At 31.7% G+C, this 16,014-nt stretch overlaps 1 protein-coding gene across 2 annotated transcripts in view; it reads right to left on the bottom strand.

The window, feature by feature from the left end:
• Positions 1-16,014, bottom strand: part of LOC145680582 (uncharacterized) — a 133,236-nt gene that overhangs the window by 17,176 nt on the left and 100,046 nt on the right. The window contains exon 8 of one of the 2 annotated variants that reach the window (XM_081751234.1): positions 15,331-15,535. In XM_081751234.1, coding sequence (XP_081607360.1) covers positions 15,331-15,535 — 205 coding nt within the window. Of the gene's footprint in view, positions 1-15,324; positions 15,536-16,014 lie in introns of both variants that reach the window. The other variant, XM_081751232.1, reaches the window with a different exon arrangement.

Below are 16,014 nucleotides of genomic sequence, written 5' to 3' on the forward strand. Positions count from 1 at the left end.
GCTAGTCGAAAATATACTTCACATACCTAATATTCGAATGCATGTATTGTAATCGTTGTTAATGGACATACCAGTTAGTTCATTGGTTTGCTCCGGTAATCTATATCGTCTTACTACAAAATTATGTAGCCTAAGTCATGCAGAAGATTCTTGTTATTGGCCACCTGGTATCATTGATAAAAACCAAAACTAATTTGGAATCATTATTCATCACCTTTGGTTTTGTATAAAATGAGTAGTGTTCTCTTAGGGTGCAGATCCTGGGGAAGCCGGGGGACCGGGCCTCCATATATTTTTATGAATATGTATTTTTTATTGTCATATCTATTATCATATGCGTTTCTTTATGAATGACCCTCCCCCAAAGTTACAGATAAATTGGCGCCCTTGCTGTTCCCATAGTCAGTGTCTAACTCGAAAATACTAACAAATAAAAGGTCCAAATGAATGAATCGAGTTGCGGAATGAGACATAGTGTGCCTAATACAGAATGTGAAAATATGTATATGTGCAAAGTTATAGCGACTGAGTGCCATAAGGAACGGAGGGGTAAGGGGTCAAAGTTGGTGGGAGAAGGGTAATGCTATGTTATAGAAATACATCAAATAAACTGTTGAATCGTAAAAATAGCGAAAGATAGACAACGCAAACCGTGGTAGTTTCACATACCTGCAAAAGAATTGGCAGAGTAGACCATGAACCTCCGCGGCCATCTTGAAATCCGCCATTTTGAAATATGTGATATTTTTTGAAACGGAAAGGTAATCAATGTGATATATCAATTAGGGCCAGCATGTTCTCGAAAAGTCAATTATGAACTTTAATGATCATTATCTGCACTTATTTGGAAGATTTAATATCATCTTTATACTTATTTACGAAAATCTAGGTGACTGATACTCGTATGTTGAAAGTTTGGATTATCATGAAAACATATATAAGTTAAACATATCTACAAGACAAGAAACTAACAATGAAATTTGATATCCAAGTTGTATATTATTACATTATTATTTATGACATTACTTCCAATTTGCTTCATATAGTACCGAAGAGAACTGTTCCGATCTGGAAGAACTGCTTTCGCTTGTGTGTGTGTGTTTTTTTTTTTCTTTCTTTTGATCGAAAACGAAGTGGAGTTTATATAGCTACCTTTTGTTAAATGAAATACTTACTAACATAAACCATAACAATAAAACCTGATAGATTGGAATGCAATTATTACGTATTGTATGTAAACCACAATATTTTTCACCACTTGCTTTATTTTTCACTCAACTTTCTTTGTCCACCTTCGTAAGCAATAGCAACTTGGGATGAGTGTAGCATGTGATATCTAAATGAAAAGTGGACTACTGCAGTCGAATACAGCATTGAAGTTAGCGGAAATAAGTTATCGGGTGAGATGGATTCTTAAGTGTCTATCGTGTCGCATTATGTTTGATCGTTTTGTTTGAAATATGAAGCCTTCGAGTATTGTGACAATGTTAGCACAGGACACGATTATTATGTCCTTCGACGATGGATCATCATTGCAACTTCCCAACTCGCGAACCAACATTGTCACAATAATCGAAGGCGAATCAATCGCGAACCAAACTTTCAACATACGAGTATCAGTCACCTAGATTTTCGTAAATAACTACAAAGATGATATTAAATCTTCCAAATAAGTGCAGATAATGATCATTAAAGTTCATAATTGACTTTCTGAGATCGTGCTGGCCCTAATTGAAATATCACATGACTACATTTCCGTTTCAAAAAATATCATATTTCAAAATGGCGGATTTCAAGATGGCCGCGGAGGTTCATGATCTACTCTGCCAATTCTTCTTTTGCCGATATGTGGAATTACCACGGTTTGCGTTGTCTATCTTTCGCTATTTTTACGATTCAACAGTTTATTTGATGTATTTTTAGCATCGCCCTTCTCTCACCAACTTTGACCCTTTCTCCCTTCGTTTCTTATGGCGCTCAGCAGCTATAACTTTGCACATGCACATATTTTCACCTCCTCTATCAGGCGAACTATGTCTCATCCCACAACTCGATTCATTCATTTGAACCCTTTACTTGTAAGAACAAAACATTTGCCGGAACAATCATAAATATTCGTTATACCGTCAGATATACCTTGAATGCCTAAGAAGTTGAGAAACATCACGAAACGAGTTCATGTGCACACAGCGGATCATACAGATAATACCAATTAGTTACTCCGTGATCAATAATGTTTGTAGGTCGAGATATAAAGCCCTGAAAATATCTTTGAGAAATGGTAGCCAGTGATCCCTCCTGTGGATTCAAAATTAGCTTATTGGAATTGGAGAAATTGAAAGTACGTTGCTGGCAAGATCACTCAGTTCAATTTCTCCAATACTATTTTATACTTATTTATTATTTGGTCACTTTTAATTTTCTTTAGTGACGCAACAATAAGGGCACCTTTTAAATATAAAAATTGATTTTCATCCCAAATTTCCTGACATAAATGATAGTTGATATTTTCACAGCAACAATTAAACAGCTTTCTTCTATTCTATTCTATTCTATTTTCTCCCTTGACGGGAAATTATATAATTAAAGTTACAACCATAGGGCCTTGTTGACTTCTTCACTGTTTTTGTTGTATATTAGTTTGATATAAATTATAAATGTTAAAAATGGCCCATTCCAACATAGGACGAATTGGCCTGTGATAAGTAGAGTTGTTTTTACACTAAATTGTAAAAATTACTGGAGGGTATAGGGGCCGGACACATAAAAACCATGTAATATAATATAAACATTGTAATGAACTAAATAATGTCTAAAATTAATATTGTTCACGAAGTTAAAATTGAAAAAATTAAAGAGCATAATGCTCCTATTCTGAAGAGTCCGGACGCCATTTTCTTCCCCCTAGCTTTTTTCATAGGCAACAACTAGGTTGAGATAAAACTTACTTTCGAGCACTTTTCAATAATTGCATGCGTATTATTGTTAATTTTAAAAATACCTTCTCTGTTGCCATATACGAGGTGTTTCATGTTAATCATTCACAAAACAGCGTATACTCTGTGCAGATTTTAGGAATACAGCACTGTTTAACATAAAATGAACATTGCATGATATTTGAGTAAATGGATGTTTTACATTATTTTATTTTATTTGTGTGTGTGCTGTGATCATTGATACATGTATTTAATTATGAAACTTTCAATAATTTTATCCCAAATTGTAATTAAATTTTCCTTATCAGTGTTAACCCTTACGAGTCACGTAGGGTCAAATTTGATTTCATCTTTCATACTGGGGCCGCGGTGGCTCAGTGGTAGAGCGTTCACCTCTGGTGCTTGGGGTCCCGGGTTCGATCCCAGCCCCCGCCAAGTGAACTTTGTGGTGGACAAACACCGTGTGCGTGGGTTTTCTCGGGGTTCTCCCGTTTCCTCCCACTTTCTTCATTCCACCATTTCATTCATTACTCATCATCACCGTCTCCTTTAGCCTAACCGGCATAACCGTGGGACGTAAAACTCAGAGATTTCATTTCATTTCATTTTTCATCTTTCATACTTTCTTGTTAACGTTTTCGTTTCATTTTATCAACGAAATTTATGACTTTGTCCAAACTGATGTAAAGTCACCCTATTGATATTGCACAAAGAATAATAACAGTTCTTTTATTATATTTTCGATTATCCTTCGCAGGAGTCTCATTCAACATAGCGTCGTTGAAGATGTGATACCTCGTATGTCTATTTTTTGCGATTTTGAGTTTTCTGCATAAACGTGTGAGAAAGCAATAACCCATGTTCTAGCAAAGCCTCGTGCGTCACAAGACATCGATTCCTGAGAAACAATCGATTACAGCATTTGCTTGCATGTCGATTGTTGGCAACTTCAGATGATACCTCGTACGACAGTCAGTTCAATGTATTATAGCCATATGTGCTGTGATGAGAGCAGCTGTATCGGCGTACTTTTAAAGGATAAAACAACTTTTAGAAGGTCTGAAATGTTAATATTGTGAATAGATATAGTGACGTTTTTTTCGTCTCCTGAACAACTAACGAATTGGACACACGAGGTATCATATCTTTAACAGCGATAGGCTGAATGACAAGAACCTAATTCTAATAATTTTATGAATGTGTAATAATGTGTTTTTTTTTTTAATTTAATTTGTAATGGATAATTGTGATCTAACTTTTATACTTTTTGTTCCATAATTGTTGGAGAATCGAGCAAGATTAGATTGAACTGTATTTGAGTTTAGAGTCCCGTTCAGCAGCGATCGACAACTTAACGTCGAATCGGAACTACATGAGCTTCAGCCGGGAAATAAACCCGGATCTCTCACATTAAAGGCACGTACGCTATTCACATAGCCACGAGGGAGCTCAAGAATCGAACAAGAAAATAATAAAACAACCAAATAAAGAAATAATTTAAAATAAGCAGTTATATTATCCATTTTCAAGATGGGTTCAAACATGGTCTTAGTTGGAATTTCATGTCTCAATCTTTAAGCTAACCTGTTCTGAGGTTATGAGTACGATTTGTATGGATGTGTGTGTATGTGTGTCTGTTGTGCATATATAGTAATACTCGAAAGTGCTTCTTTCTATTTGAGATCTTTATTTATCAAAATACTACAATTTAGAAATTAAGTGCTTTTTGCTCTAATATTATTTTGAATTTTAGAATTCCTATTATGGAATAACAGATGCTTCTTAACCAAATTTTCATATCTTGTTTTGTAATTTTTATGTATTGTATTATCATACTTCCACGTCATCTTGTGTGAAACCATCAACTTGTATTTCTTCTGTCATAAAATACTTTACGTATCTTGTTTAAGATCTCTCAATATTAATACAAGATGGCTTTAGACTCGAATTTAAAATACGTTTTTGAAATATGTTTTTTTTTTTTTTTTTTAATTTGGTGATGTCTTAGAAAATAAATTATTTTCTTTTTCTTTCCTTATCCTTGTTCTGAAACTACCTTATTGGTGTTTGCTAAAATTTTGTGGTTATTTGTGCCATTTCGAAGAATGTTTATATCATAATCATTTAATATTCCAATTCGTTCAATTCCGCCTTTCATCTCCTTTTCTAACGAAATTGATATACATGCTCTAACAATTTTTTTACATACCTTGTCTTTTGACTTTTGTTATGTAATCATCCTGACAAAGTCTTTCCTAAATTCACAGATTTTTCTCCATTTTTCTTTCACATAAGTATACAGACAGGTAAAAAGTTTTTGATAATTTAAATGATTTAATGAAAAAGCACTTGCAAGCAATAAGATTTGTATTAGTAATGCCTTGAATTTCAGTTTTTTGAAAGTTCAGTTACTGTAACACAGTTAACTCATTCACACCTTAAATGTGTCTATTTCTATATATCGTTCAGAAGAAAAAACAAAAATTTAAATGCACTGTTAGAAATAAATATTATTTTTAAACCTCTACAAATAAATTATTTTATTATTTCTTTTTATTATGAGAAAGTAACTTTTGTCGCCTTTTTCTCTGCAGTTTTTTTTTTTTTTTTTTTTTTTTTTTTTTTTTTTTTTTGTCTAAGTTAAAACTCGTACAAATTTCAGATTTAACGGACAAAATTCTCAAAGCGTTCAAACGTTCTTGCTGAATTAAAGATTCCAAGTAAGTTTTGATCAGTTTCAATTTGGAAAAACTTCTTTCTCCAGATGCTACAGTCACTGGGATTGTTAAAGAAATCGTATATTGTTATGTGTTCTTGTGTGAGTTTCATAAGTCGAAAGTAGATTACACTCTCGTTTGGGACTCCCTTAGGCGCAGGGCCAGTATTTGGAATCAATCGGTTCAATCAACTTAAGTCTGGCCCCAATACATACAATGTGTATGAATCTAAGAATGTTGAAAGAAAAGAAAGTTTCAAGAGAAGAAATATAACTAGATACAGAAATACATACGTAGTTTTGCTCCCAAGATTTTTGCACCAACATTTTGAACATTCTCTCAATGATATTATATATATATATATATATATATATATATATATATATATATATATATATATATATATATATATATATATATATATATATATATAAACCATTACTCCTTAAATAGGATGAAGATGAAAATCGGTGCATAGCCCTAAATACCACACACTACATTCTACATTGCAAGTTGACACAATTTGGCTTACGTGAAATATCTAGTAATTTAGACACAACATCCCACGATTTTTTTAAAAAATTTTATTTGATTTGTTCATTGTGTTTTCTAATTAATTTATGGCGTGAGTTAACTTTGTTGCAATAGTTATACTTCCGAACGCCAGAACCCGTTATTAATGCGAATTTTGCTTTCTGAGTACTTTTCATATTGTCTTGTACCAAAAGCTTTTAACCTGTTCTATACTATGATAATTGTTCTCGGCATGAAGAACATGGAAAAGAAACTAAAGCATTCCTAACCTTACATCTACATATCGGAATACTGTATTATTGTCGTGTAGATATACTTTTTTCTTGAATTTCTTCTATATTTGCAATTCCTGTCTGCCTGTATTCAGTGTTAAAATACGCCCAGGGGTTTTAAACGCCACACCCAGGGGTTTTTATCAAGTGAGCACCAATCACTTCTTCTCAGGCAATGTTCAAAATTTTGAGGAGTAAATCTTATAGTCTAAAAGATTACTAATAACAGGAAAAACTCTCTAGTCATTTTCCAAAGATTCTAACCATCTTTCCAAAGCAAAACGTTAAACCTTCTTGACATTCTGCAATTTACATGACATTCAAATCTACAAATATTAGCTCCAAGTATAATTTTGTCCTGTGGGGAATTCTGTTGATAAGGACTTATACTTAATATTTACTGATGGATGATATGAGGTACATCTTAAATTAATAAAATGGCAAAACTTACCTTTGCACCACTAATTCTCTTCTTTTAGTTTATGTGAATATTTCCACTCGTTCTGAGTCATGTTGGCAAACATTTGTTATTATTATTACTATTTAATATGTATTATTATTATTATTATTATTATTATTATTATTATTATTATTATTATTATTATTATTATTATTATTATTATTATTATTATTATTATTATTATTATTTTGCAGGCTAGAACTCCTATAATACCATCATAGTCTGCTTATATAAGTTCTGTGAAGAAAACGAATTCCTCGATAAATAAATCTAGTGGGATCTGAGAATTCAGGGTTCATTTTCTTCACAGGACTTACATAAGAAGACAACTCATGATATTATAGGAGTCCCAACCTGCATAATAATAATAATAATAATAATAATAATAATAATAATAATAATAATAATAATAATAATAATAATAATAATAATAATAATAATAATAATAAATGATTGCAAACATGACGCCAGAGCGAGTCAAAATATTAACAAGCACTAAAAGAAGAGGATTACAGGTGCAAAGATAAGCTTTGGCATTTTATTGACATATACTTAAGTTTGTAGTACCAAGCGAACACAAATATGCTCATAATCATTCTACATTAAGAAATATGACCAAAAAAATACATGTTCAGAAATTTGTTAGGATGATCTGATTCTTACAAACGTAACTTTATTACTGAAAACTTTTATATTATCTTTTTAATTTGTTATTTATTTACTCAGTTTGTCAAAAACAAAAGACAGTAAATTATAAACAATGGTTTTTCGAAGTGCAAGATGTGATGGAGATAAAAAATCCCTATTTGGATCTTCGGAAGGTCAAACTCTTGGGAGAGAATATTGACCAAGAGAATAAGATATAGAAAAGCCAACTGGAAGGAAAACTATACTCAAAAAAGCAAAAGATAGAGAATAGTAACGTGAAGCGAACGTAGTACGTTGCGGAGGGAAACATTTTTAAAAGATTTCAAAGAGGAGATGAAACAAAATAAACTACATTTGGTAGAAATTTGTGAAGTTGAATGGAAAGATAATGGATAACTGCAAAGCGAAGAAAATACGATGTTATTAAAAGCAATTCCCCTAATAAAATTTAATAAAAGTAGAGAGCAGACATAGCCAAGCAGAAAACACAGACATGTAAATATGAAATTGAAGTACTAATATTTTGTGTGAGCTTTGTATTTTTCCTTTCTTTTATTATACGAAAACAACAAAAGCAGATAATTAGACGCTTACCAGATGTATTTTCAAGATTAGCTTCTCTCTTAGCAATAAATGTTTGAATTTTGGCCTTGATTAATTAGCTTAAGTGCCGGAAATGCTACACAAATGTAATCAATAATTGGTGTCATTTGTCTGTATTAAGTTTTTTTTTTTAAATTTGCACTTTCCTCACCCTCGTTACCGCAAAACCAATCAATCCCTGGTCTTCATAAACCTTGAAGAGACTTTCAGAAGATCAAAACTTTGGAACAGACGCTAAGAAGATCACAATCAAAGTTATACAAGGTTCGTCCGAAGAGATAATTTGGACAGTTGCTCTTAGTTTCTAAAAGACTGCGTTCGAATCGCCAATGAGTTTTTCTCAGTCTTATTTCACAGAAATCGAGTGTCTTTATATTATAACATACATCTGGAATATATACGCCACACAACATGAAAATTGTATTATGTAATTCAATTCAATAGGAATCAAGAACATCAATCAAATTGATGTGAATTCGATGCCAGGCTATTCTACTTCAGGACCACATTATATCATGGAAGACAAAATATAATATTCTCGTAATACCAAGCATAGACGGAAGACCGAAGCCGAACCAGTGACCACTCAGGAAGAAATGTATCTTTGGATATCAGTTCAAAACAAGGACAGACTCAATAGTGGACAACAAACCACCTTCTTATTCTGCAAGTAAGGTATTTTCGTGAAATGTGTAATTTTTATTGTACTTGGAGTGAATCTTCGAAAGATCAAGACATGTATCTCACTTTGGACTCTTCATATAGAACAGCACTGTCAATGTTTCTGTCATTTACTGTGGCAGTCGCAATAATACAGGTTATTCTAGAAGTGATGACTCAGGGCTTTATTTCGGAAACTGAAGATCAGAATTAATTTCATTGGCGGAATCTCTTTTCATGTTATTATCCAATTTTGGTTTTTACAACATTCGTGCAAACAGGAAAGTAATAGCTATCTGTTATATTATACAATTAAAATTGGTGTTGTCATAAGTTCAAAATAATGACCCATAACTTTTCTTTATTAGTTTTAAGGATTTAATTCTTGCAGTTTTTATGAAAATTCCAGAGGACGACCGAATAGGATCCAGTACACGTGTTAAGACACAGTCAAGTTAGATTATATTATTTTAATCAGGTAACAAAGGCGGATGTAATAGTGAACAAATAATTCAAAATAAGGACTTCAAGAGATAAAATAATGAAAGTAGAATTTTCTGACGATAGAGTTTAGATGGTAAGCTATTATTAAACACAGAAGATTTAATGGTTTTATGTTGGAAGGATAGCCATGTAATGTATAGTAGGAAAATATAGTTTGAGCGAAAGAATTAAGAGATGAGATATTGATCAATTACAGATTCATTTATAGTCAAAAACTCTTAGCTCAACAGAACAAGAACTGAAGATATAGATATAAATCCCATTTGATGAACGGAGATACCAAACAGGATATTGATGAAGTGTTTCAAGAAAGATTTTTTTAGAATAATTTAAAGATCGTAAAGGTTCTCCTCAGGACAGATATCTTTTCAGATATATATAATTGAATTGAAATGCCATGCCCACTTTGACCAATGCAGGGTTATGATCTGAAAAGATATCTGTCCTGAGGAGAACCTTTACGATATATATATATATATATATATATATATATATATATATATATATATATATATATATATGTGTGTGTGTGTGTGTGTGTGTGTGTGTGTGTAAAATAATTTAAAAGAAGAAGAAGAAGTAGCGAGAAAACAGTATGAAACTTACGACGGTTTATGTTTTATGTTTTATGTTTTATATTGACTTATAAATATTATAATGGAAGACAGAACTAAAATTTTTGTTATAAATTTCCGAAACAAGAATTTTTAAAGAGCAAATGGATCAAAGATAAGGAATACAAGGAAAAGTATTTACATGAAAATAAAGTGAAATGTTTCCGCTTATTCGGCCTTTTTACCTAGCAGACGTATTGTTTGGAACCGAAAATGTGAATTTTGGGACCCTACACTTAGGTCAATAGCGGAAGTGACGAAATCACTTGACTCGTCCATTTACCGCGTACTCTACATGTTAAAGTGAAAACGAAAGTAAGCGAGGATGATAAAGTGCTTACAATGCTTTCGAACAAGTTTAGAAAACAGATATGCAAGGCAAGAATGGAAAAACAATGAAGTAGATAATATACGACAATATACGAATTTAATTTGTTAAAAATCTAGAAGAAATGAACAAGAAAGAATTGCTTAATTCCGCAATAAAATACGAGAGGCAAGAGATTTATTCAAAATAACAATAATGCTTGAAAACTATAAAACCATTAGTTTGATATCGCATGCAATATGGCAGATTATTATTATTATTATTATTATTATTATTATTATTATTATTATTATTATTATTATTATTATTATTATTATTATTATTATTAATCATTTAATTGTGAGGAAAGGAAGGGATAATTTCATTTCATCATTATTGACAAAGTTCAACCCCAATTAATAAGGGCGATTGAGAAACCTCAATAAATTTTATGGCATATTTCACCAAAATCTAGTGCTTTTTTTCTTTTTTCGAAAATTATTATGGAGCACATTTTCTTAAATCGGAGGAGGGAGGGGGGATAACTCAACCTTTCATTTATAACAGAGTTGAACACCAAGCAGTGGAAATTATTTGGAAACATCAAAGAAAATATTTGGCACATTGAATCAAAATCGAATAATTCTTGTGAAATTTATCATGGAACATTCTTTTCTTAACATTAAATACTACAAAGAAAATCTCGAGTTGAGCAGGGAACTTATTCCTTTTTTTACCTACTTATTCTTCACTGGTTTCAATCACAATCAAGATAGTAATAAAGTAGCCCATAAAACGTCTTGAGGAAGGAATTTCTACTTTGCACAGTTTTAATTGCCCTAGTTCTGAATACACACATAGGATTTTAGAAAAAAAAAATCACATAAACTGTTTTCTAATCTACTTATAACATAAAGCTCTAAGTTAAGCCCCTGAACAGCAGAATTATGCTGAAAGGAGTTTCTCCTATCAACTCTTTCATGAAAGAAAGGTATTACAAACTTAGTTTACAATGGAATAAATTACATACAATATATTTCAATAAATTTCATCAAATAAGTTATGTACTTGAACGGTAATTAGATACTGAATAACAATCAGAAAGTTAAAAAAAAATTAACATACAGTACATTCGCTCCACTCTTGACGGTCACTAAAATTTTGGAATTCTACATATTGAATCTAACATTTTGGTGTTTCAAAAGCTTTCAAAATTGCTTTATAAAGAAACTCCTTTCTACAAAATAACAGCTTCTATGTTGCCACCAATCCATCTCTCCATCAGAGTGAATTCCCGATTTTCTAATATTTTCTTCACATCATACAATCAGTTTTACAATTAATGATACTTACCACTTGAAGTACTTATAATCGTAATTATAAATGTCTTAGCTCGAATTTATTGTAGTAATTTCTAATTTTGTAACAAATTAGTTTCTAATCTATGAATATATTTCATTAAGGTATCTCAAAATACCTAAATGCTAGTAGAAAAAAGTGATAATAGAATTGTATGGAATGTTTTCCCACAAAGTTTAAATATTACTTTTAAAATAATTACAGGTTTTAATCAGAGGAAGAAGATATTTGAATGGTTAACATCTGGTTAATTAGTAAGGTTGTGGCTGTTACTGTTAATAAGGTTACAAACAAACTCAGTTTATAATAGAATAAATGATAAGAAGTTCAAATAAATCGCATTATATATCTAATGAATTTGAACGGTAATTAGGTATGGGTTAATTATCAGAAAGCTAAAAAGTTTAATGTACTTTGGATTCATAGTTGGTGCTCTTGTGTATTCTTAAGGTGTGTGGTTCCGGTTCGATTCCTAGCTGGAAAAACAAAATGTTTGGTTTTGGCCAGCATATCAAGGAAACTGGGGTGTTACATGAATTCAAAGAAATATTATTACTGGCGCAAAATAAGATCCAGTAGTGAACTTTTATTTCAATGGCAATGAGCCTTCGAAAAATTTTAGTCACAGAGTTCAAGGTTTGTATTCTTACATTTTGAGTGGGATAGTATTTGAATCTCTACGGCAAACAGAATTAAACCTGACTACCTAGTACCAGCTGCAGAACTTCATCTACATTGACTAGCGCGGCTAATATAGTAAAGCGCCCGCACGTATGTACACACTCCTGCTCTTCAGCTTTCTGTCCCAACTTCAATAGATGTAGAAAGTTGGGGAACGCAGAGAACCGCCTGAAATGCAGCACGGGAAGGAAGGCAGTTTGCGGTTATGTTCTTGTAGATAAACTTTCTTAGAGATATCTTCTGTGGTAGTGATTTTCTACGTACATGTAAAATTTGTAAAATTTTAAATACTATCTTTCTCATTGAAAATTTTTGTACGGAGTAATTGCTTTAAATGCTCAAATATTTTAATAGTCATTAAAACTAATTACATAATATTTACAAATTGCATTTTCACGACAATAATTGAATTTTACGTTCGTTATTGCCGAATTTATACCTGTATCTTAGTTTCTTGTACCTGTACGGTTGCTGTTCTTTAAAAGACGACCATCGAAATTTGATCTCAAGCTTGTATTTTTTCTGGGTCATCATTCAACAGAGATTCATAACTTTAAAGAAAGAATATACAAGAAGAAAGAAAGAAAAAATCCGCTGAAAGAAATCAAAAAGATTTTATATATATCAGTTTTTATTTTTTTTTTTTTAGATTTTAAACAAATCGGGATTTCACTTGGATCTCTTGCTTTATCCCACTTTCTCCTCCAGCAGTTCTTACACCTAAACGAAAGGTGGCAATTGTGACGCAAGCAGATTCGCAGCTCTCATGGTGGAATCCATTGTAAAATACGTCTAAAACATTAACGTTATTTTACAGAACTTTGTATATTGTAAATTGCTTGATATGCTTGTCGAACTTCGTAGTTAAGAGTTTTATAGTTATGTTTACGAAATACATCTAACATCTCCAAATTTGAATGAAATCAAAATATTGTACTTATACTGTAGGATTCGAAAATATTGGAAAATGCCATTCCAATGATTCTATGTGCATCTTTCATCGGAGAGACGACGTAGCGTCTAAGAGGTTTAAGAAGTAATATTACAGAACATCTGAGTTAAAGGGTGTGAGTTAAAATAATATATACAATAGTACTTCGTAGAAAGGTCTGAGGATAATAACTGAATCATCGCTCCGAATTTCGCATTTATGATAAGCCAGTCATAGGGCTTATAAGTTTCAGTCCTTGTTATCTTAGTAGATAAAACTTTAACGAATTGAGGAACAAATTTTTAACAAACCAATTACTTTAAAAATGCAAATTCAATGTTACACATAGAGTGAAAAAGTACATGACTGGACCGATATTCGAATCCGGGATCTTCGGCATACCGTGCTGATGCTTAGTGGCTAAAGCATCGGCACAGAATGCCGAAGATCTCGGGTTCAAATCTCAGTCCAGCCATGCATTTTTTTATTCTTTGTATAATATAGATAGAATCTGTATTGACCAATTAATGAAAACCAAGAGGTTCGAAAATACTGACTATTACTGGGTAGTAGGGACAAAAACCACTATACTATCTCTCGAGAAGATACTGTCTTGATGTGTTCGCATTACTGGTGAATATTTTGGTCAGATCTAAAATAATAAGAAGAAAGAATATTAGTCATTTTGTTAACCCGCGTCTTTAATATGCCCGATATTTTGACGTATATGCTAGAAATGATACGAATATTAGCTTCACCATGGTTAGGGCCATCGTTAAACATAATGTTGTTTCAACTCACATGTAAGTTTTTTTCAGAAAACAGTAATATTATTCCACAAAACTACCTTTTGGTTTATCTACAAGGCGTAATTGTACCTGCAATAAATTCCCGACATCGCTCTTATTAAGTGATTATGAATATTAGTATATTCGCATTATCTACTTTGATTCCTTTCAATGCAAGGATATTTATTATGAATAAATGAACAACAAATTACATTCATTCGTAATATTTATAGAATTTGAGATGAATATAAGTACACTTTGATAATCAATAATCAAGAATTTTCATATATATAATATTTCGATGTTTCTTCGTAGGGATTTAGATAATATGAAAATTTTATAAGATCCATAGAAGAGATTCTCGGTGCTAGAGTCGCACCGAAGTGGCCCAAAAGTAATTTTCCTTTATTTATATTATTAAATAAATAAATAATTTTAATGTGAGACTAATTAAAGTCAACAGTATCAGGATACAATTAACTACATTTACTGGTTAGTACGATTTTTTAAAATTTTATTTTATATTGTACTTTATCTCGATATCATTTTTCACAAATATCGATAATTATATCAGCTAGCCTTAGTTAACTTAGAATGTATTTAAATCGGCAGCTAGAGTTTGAACTTGAAATTGAAATAATTATTTAGGAACACTTAAAAAATGTATGTTACTTGACTGGACAAGTGGTGAGATTAGAGAGTGTGAAAAAATTTGATTAACCAAGAGATCTCCAAATAGTTAGATTCCAGTCATAATTAGACTGATTATGACTGATATCTTGGTTAGCTTTTAAGCAAATTTAATAATTGTAATTTCACAACTACTCACTCCTCAAGAGAAGAGTAATTTGAGTTTTACGTTGATAAAATACGAAATATCTACTACCGAAGTTCGTTAAATTTATTGCATCACAATTTATTATAAAAGTAAGACACATCAGTCTGTCAGCCATGATTGTAATAGTTCACAGTCATGTTAATACGTAGTTGTCACTAGCTGTAGTGCTACAACATGACGTCAAGATATGTCGCTAGCGTGCAGACAATTTGCAGACAAGTCTTCGAAGCTTGAGGAAATAACTAGTAAACAATAAAAGATGAAAACAAGTATATAGCTGCTGTGTCTTTTACAGAATAATATGAATTTCTAATAAGTATTTTGAACAAGAGTGCACGTTGACAAAGCCAAAAAGACTTCGACCCACGACGTAAATTTAAATATACATCCTGACATGAAATAAAGGATTCCACCATGACATGAGAAGACTACTGAGCGACAAAACATTGGATTGAAAGTAAAATGATCTCACACTAACTTGAAAGGCTTGACCCCAGAGTGAGTGAGCATATGAATTTTCAGGTTGGATTTATTCTGGAACATCTTTCCACATCGGTCGCAGGTACATGCTCCTACAATGTCCTTATGATGGACCTCTTTCATGTGGCGCTGCAACGCAGCTCGAGAGCCAAGCAACTTCAAACAGATCTTGCACTGAAATTCTCGAAGAACGTCAGCCATATCTGTAAATAACAAGAGTATATGTTTCTCTCCACTTCATTTACAAAATAAAATACAATAGTTAATTACTGCTTAAAAGTTAATAATAATAATAATAATAATAATAATAATAATAATAATAATAATAATAATAATAATAATAATAATAATAATAATAATAATAATAATAATAATAATAATTCAAATTACGTTGTGATCTAGAAATCAATACTACACTCCGGGAGAAATTACTTTCGTACTGAGTGCACGTGAAGTGAATTCTTTTCACGGTAATGCTAGAGTCCTATATAATTTACTTAATCACATAAAAGATCAGCTGTTAGTACATAAGTAATTTTTCCCATAATTGACAGATGTTGCCAACTACTGTAAATTGTTGTAGTGTAGCATAGCTCAATATGCTAGAGAACTTTGTATTTCCCAAGCTTAAGAAGGCAAAGAACTTTATTTTCCAACACGATGGAACTCTGTCACAATAGGA

Source organism: Thermobia domestica, chromosome 3 (assembly GCF_964235325.1).
Source record: "Thermobia domestica chromosome 3, izTheDome1.hap1.1, whole genome shotgun sequence".
Taxonomy (NCBI): domain Eukaryota; kingdom Metazoa; phylum Arthropoda; class Insecta; order Zygentoma; family Lepismatidae; genus Thermobia; species Thermobia domestica.